The sequence below is a fragment of the Argentina anserina genome, chromosome 4 (genome assembly GCF_933775445.1).
Source record: "Argentina anserina chromosome 4, drPotAnse1.1, whole genome shotgun sequence".
Taxonomy (NCBI): domain Eukaryota; kingdom Viridiplantae; phylum Streptophyta; class Magnoliopsida; order Rosales; family Rosaceae; genus Argentina; species Argentina anserina.
In genome coordinates this window covers 25314093-25320379 of record NC_065875.1, presented here as the reverse complement: position 1 = coordinate 25320379, position 6287 = coordinate 25314093, and the positions used below count along the sequence as shown (strand labels likewise).

General features: G+C 38.5%; 1 protein-coding gene across 1 annotated transcript; it reads right to left on the bottom strand.

The window, feature by feature from the left end:
- Positions 1-4499: 4499 nt before the first annotated feature.
- Positions 4500-6287, bottom strand: LOC126792975 (transcription factor MYB8-like). The gene is made up of 3 exons (XM_050519505.1): positions 6031-6287; positions 5696-5825; positions 4500-5490 (listed from the first exon to the last, which is right to left on the bottom strand). Exons 1-3 carry the CDS (start codon positions 6158-6160, stop codon positions 4965-4967), a joined length of 786 nt encoding a protein of 261 aa, XP_050375462.1. The 5' UTR covers positions 6161-6287; the 3' UTR covers positions 4500-4964.

Sequence of the window (6287 nt, the reverse complement as noted above, 5' to 3'; positions counted from 1 at the left end):
CTGTGAATGTGTCACAACCCCGAAATTTAAAGTATGAAACTCGAATTCGAAACCATGAAAAACTTTAAAACAATCTCAATAAATTGAAATCATCTTATCGTCACAGCGGATCATTAATGAGTTCATGGTACAACTCAGTCGAATTGATTATTACAAACCAAATTTATAATTCAAACATTATATCAAATGGAAATGTAAAAATCTTCTCAATCCTCACCACAAAATAAAATAAGGCAACTTCAAAGTCTTCAGAGTTGTCCGTCGAATTCTGCTAATCCACACCTGCTGAACTATCCCCTACACCACTGAATAGGTGCACCGGGATTGCAAAATACAAATCCGGTAAGTTTTGCAGCTCGTATGAGTAAAACAACAAAATAACATGCATAGTAATACGAGAATAAATATTGAAACATCCCAATTATAAATGTACTCATGAGTCAAAGGACGGCCCATCTGGTTGTCCTAATAATATCTGAAAATATAAGTGCTCATGAGAAATCAGGCAACTCATATGTTTACCCAATTATATTTATAATATGGGTACTTATCTGTTACCCCTCATGCAGTACACCGCCGCGCATTGGGAAATCAATATGTCACCCAATAAGCCCAAAAATATGGGTACTCATAAGCCGGTAACCCATATGTTACCTCTCATGCCAGTACACCAGCAGACAGACTAGAGCTCTAACACGTCCGAAGACAACAAAAACGTTTTAACATAACTCAAATTAAAATCACGTACAAAACAATCATCACATGTTATTGTACAAATCAAAGTGACACGCTCAAATAAATAAATATCAACGTTATAAATGAACTTATTCGCAAACGAAATTATGACAGTATATAATATAACAAACCATATATATGTACCGATTTTACCAATTATACACATACACAACTCACTATATCATATACATATCATAGTTCATTCTTTTTAATTAAGTGTAATTATGAATCTCCGCTAAGGGTAGATTCGTCACTGTGAGATTTTACTCACCTTATAATCATGAGCGTAATTTCCACAATTTCGCAAGCGAATCATTTACTTGTTGTGTCGATCATCTAGAATAGATAAGAAGTGAATTTAAAAGCGTTACGTAAAATCTTAAATGCCGAAACAATAATAATGTTTTACTATTCAGCAATTTCTGGTTTTTATGAAATTACTGTTCACATAAATACTATTCATGTATCAATATTCAAATACGTATTGTCTAAGTATTACTTTTCATACTCGTACTATTTACGTATTACTTTTCATATACGTACTGTTTACATATTCATAGTAAATACTGTCAGTAAATACAAATAATTGATTTACCTTTCAGAAATTATTTTTACAATTACTGTACGTAAATTACATTTACATTTACTATACGTAAATTACTTTTACATTTACTGTACGTAATTTACTTTTTACATTTGCCGTTAAGAAATCACTTTTTACAAAAATTACTATTTGAAAATTTACTGTTCACGCGCCACCTCTGGCGATAGCGCATGGCGCTCAGCGTGTGGAGCTCACGCGTCGCTCAAACCGGCGCGCGTGACTTGCCCACCGCTGCCCAAAATCATTTCTCTATCCTTCTACGGCCTAAGGCCGCCTCCTACCCTCCTCACGCTCCCTCACGCGGCGCCTAAGGCGGCGATTCTCACTATCCTCCTCCGATTCACTTCCAATTCCTCCACAAATGCTCCCAAACCACACGCAATCACACAATACAACCATCTAAATGAATTTCCTTACCTATGCCAAGCCCTAGGACGGCCATAAGTCGCCGGAGGAGCTCGAGGTGCCAGCGGGGTCGATTTCGCGAGAGGTGAAACCGGCGGCGCGATTCAGCTTCCCTTCGCTTGCAGTGGCTTTGGCGATGAGGAACGGAGGTGGTGGTATGGTCCCCCACCGGCAACGTGTTTGGGTGGCGGAGGAACTCACCGAATCTCCGATTTGGTGAGGGAGCTCCGGCGCGGTGAACTGTGGCGTGTGGAGGCATAGGGTTGAAGCTGGAGGTCGTGCGGTGCCTTTGGGTTAGGCGGTGAGGGCCACGAAGGCCCGTGGGAGTCGAGTTTTACTCTGCCGCTCGTTTCCGAAAACTTCCTTCATGAAAGTTGTAGAGCACGTCGATACGATCTCGTGGACACGTCACGTGTTCTAATCGGACGTCGTGCGTGAAAGTTATTAATGACGGAAGTTAGTTTCTGATTTTGAAAAAGGGTATAAAAATGAATAATTTGGGATTAGGGTTTCAATTTCGGAAACGCTCTTTTTTTTTTCTCTCTCTCTCTCTCTCTCCTCCCCCGCAGTCGCTCCCTCTCTCTCCCTCCCCAACTCTCTCTCGCTCTAAATCGCCTCCGGCGGTTTCCGATTTAGATTTCCAAAGACGGTTTCGTTTTCGATTTGACGATGTCGCGAAGCGAAACAAATGCAGTTTGTTAATTTTACAAACTTTATTAATTTCTAAGAATTTAAATAATTGATTCCGAAAAATCGGTTCATTACATAATGCATCTCTTAAATTAATTCGACATGACAGAGCACGTCGCAGCAGAGGATTAAGGCAGAAAAAGATACCATAAAGCTGAAAATCATGAATCGCAAATTGCATATATAATTGTTGAAAGATACTAAAGGCTGCATCATATTCTTTGACATTGCTAAAATTGAAAGCTGCTCTTAAGTTTGCTGCATCATCTTGGCGCGCGCTAGAATCCATGCTTCTAAAATTAACAGCTCACCACAGTCCAAATGACCATATAAATGTAAGATAGATATTGAGAACAGAATTGGCACTTGATACTATGATAGATATAAGCTGATCGATGTAAGCATCACTACATATTAAGTGAACACGCACACAACCCCTGATATATCAATTTGGTTATTAATTGCCCGGTATGGTATATAAACTTCGCTATCCCCACAGTCCCACTACTATCGTTTTCCAGAAGCAAAGAAGATCGATATCGATATTAAGTGGTTTAAATTGAAAAGGGATAGAGATGGCTGCCAGTTGCTTTCACTTTCCAGACTTCAACACCAGGTTAGTGACGCTAAATGTGCTTGCCGGCCGTCAGTCAGCCACGTTACCCCAGCAAAAGAGAGCACAACTGGGTCAACTTGCAGCAGACGTTATTAATAGATCGACAACGTAAGAGTTGGCCGATCCATCATATCGCCGTCTCTGTATACACTTCATCAGTTCATACCTTCATGTTGACATCGCTGGACCAAATATCTGTACGGACCGCGCAACCTTGCATTTCAAAGAGTAAATTAACGTGTTGCAGCACCGAAAATACTGACCGACCCACATAACAGCAGATTAAACAGAGGATTGATTCATATGTGGGCGCCGGTAGATCGGTCTGTTGTAGATTATTGCGTGCCATCATCATATATCGATCTCTGCAACTGTCATAACCGCCCTTCCAACCTGAAAGGTCATAACCCTAAACTCGTGCAGAAGTTTCTGTTCTTGTTCACCCGCACGAGCCTATCTAAGATAAATCAATGCTCGTGAAGTTTCTTAACCTAGCTATAAATCCAGAATAGCCTTATCCACACAGGATACTCGTTCGCCTATCTAAGATAAATCAATGCTCGTGAAGTTTCTTAACCTAGCTATAAATCCAGAATAGCCTTATCCACACAGGATACTCGTTCGCCATTATATTAGTTCGAATTTCGAACTACACGTACATATACCTGATACATACTACCTGAACTTGGGACTTTGAAATTAGTATATAACCGGACTGTTGGTTCTAGGTATCGATCATATTGAATGGTAGATATCATATATATGTCAATCACTACTACTGATCAATATTGATCATACATAAAATCGTGTGCATTCTAATGTTCATTCCATATCCTCCGATCAATCATGTCATGCGACGCAGGCACACAGCCACATAATCCACCTATAATCCTGTATACTGATCGATATATTGTTCAACATCACGTTCTAATATTTGATTAGCTTGATTAGCCGATAATAGCATGCATGGCCATTCTTGCGTAACCGGGTGTTGTGTGCTTTTTGCAAAAAGAAGAGCAACGATCAAAACAGTACTCCATGCATATTCTGATTTGATTAATATAGTTAAACGAACGAAAGCTAAAGTTTAAAAACATAAATCAGCTATTTGAATAATCCTAAAAATGTTTCTTCATTCATGCCCGAATTTTACACCTAAGCTAAGTTTGCCAACAGGGAAGTGAAATTTAATCTTTCGGTGTCATTATCAATGTACGTGTTTCTTGTTAAAAAAAGAAGAAGAAAAAACCAGCTCTCACTTGAAAAAAGAAACAAAATGCCAATGTTAGAGGAATACCCAATCCAAAATTGTTCAATAATATCAAATATTTCGACTGGGGGTGGGGTACTCAAAATCAGTATTACTTACTACAAATCTCGTAATTTAATAATTTCATTAAAATTAAACATTTTCAGAGACAAAATAAAGTATATGAAAACAAAAATAGATAAAATTACAATAGATCAGAGACATATATTCATATGTAATATCTAAGGAGAAAACTAAATTACAGGACTTGTTTGTGTAACAATTTACAAATTTACATATATAGCTAATGCATTTTATTAACCACATATGTAAATTAATCTGTAAACGTATACTACTGTTTGATTATATGATTATATATCCACAAGGTAAGCCATCAAAACCCTTGACCTAACTGGGGATATATATATATGCTCAATCAGCTCATGCCATCTTTCCACATATGGGGCTTCCAATTTGTTGAATTGTTCCCCGAACAAGCTAGCTAGTAGGCTTTCTTCAAATCCTGCTGTGATTTGCCTCACATCGATAAAATAAATCATAACCGGCTTTGATCTCTAATTCTGCCTCCCATCCAATCCTGTTTAACTGCATTGGATAAATTAACAACCAGCTACTAGCTAGCTAGTAAATGGAAGAATGGAAGATTATCTGAAGAGAGGAAGCGTGGCAGATGACGCATATATTTGCGACTTAGTAGTCCCAATTGACATTTCTCGAGGGTTACTAATGTTGAGATGAAGATGATTAATTGGCTCATTCTCCTTACTGAGATATTGATATTCATTAATGGAGAGATTAGGAGCACTAAGATGGACAGTGAGGTCGAGGTTCAAATCAGGTAGGTGATGACCGCCACAAGAAGAATCATCCTCCAAGCAACTTCTGCCATCCGATACCTGCTCGCAATTTTGATCATCATCACGCGGATTTTTGGATTGGATCAATATTGGCTCGAGATTAAAATTATTGATACCAGAACCAGCTCGCGATTTTAGTTTGTGTGGTGGGTTTTGATGATGATTCTGAGGCCGAGGGAGGAGAGTGTTGGTGGGTCGGTGGTTGTTTGGATCTATACCCATGTTCATAAGCTTTCTTCTCAAATGAGAGTTCCAGTAGTTCTTCACTTCATTGTCTGTACGTCCCGGCAATCTTCCAGCAATCAGCGACCACCTAAATTGAACCATTTAACAATTAATCGTTGATAGAACCTATTAATTAGTATTACTCCATGCCAAGCCATGTAGAATAGTCTCATATATATGTAAACCATTTCTACAATTTTTGCTCAGTGATCGTCAGTTAATTATAATTCTTTGAAGCTAGCTAGCGAATGTACATAAATGTATAAACATATGTTTATATTACGGCCTGTTACCGATTGCCTAGAAGTGCATGAAGTTTAATGATGAGATCGTCTTCATCTTCACCAAACTTGCCCCTTTTAAGGTCTGGCCGTAAATAGTTTATCCACCGAAGTCTGCAACTTTTACCGCATCGAAGAAGGCCTGAATTTATAAATTCCAACAGAGAAAAATTAGTCATGGGAAGAAGATCAAAGGAAGAAATTAACAATGGTGTTGATATTCTTAATTTCCTCTTTACGTGTTTGATTTAGAAAACATACATGACCTCAAAAAAATAATACAATCGTTTTTATTCTGCAATTCTTTCAATTCCTTGCATATGTTTACGTTTGATGTATATATTTACCTGCAGCTTGAGGGAGGGTACGCCAACAACCCTCGCCATGTTTTCGAATGTAATCGATGAGCTTCTGATCTTCTTGCTTCGACCAAGCTCCCTTGTTCGTGTCTTGCTTGTCACAGCAGGGTTTCCTCATGATTGTCGATCTATACCCAAAGTTTCCAAATTTACAAAGTGCTAGTTTTAGGATAGAAGGATATGCATATAATTCACGATTAGTAATTCAGAGAGAGAGAGAGAGAGAGAGAGATGGAAATGGGGGC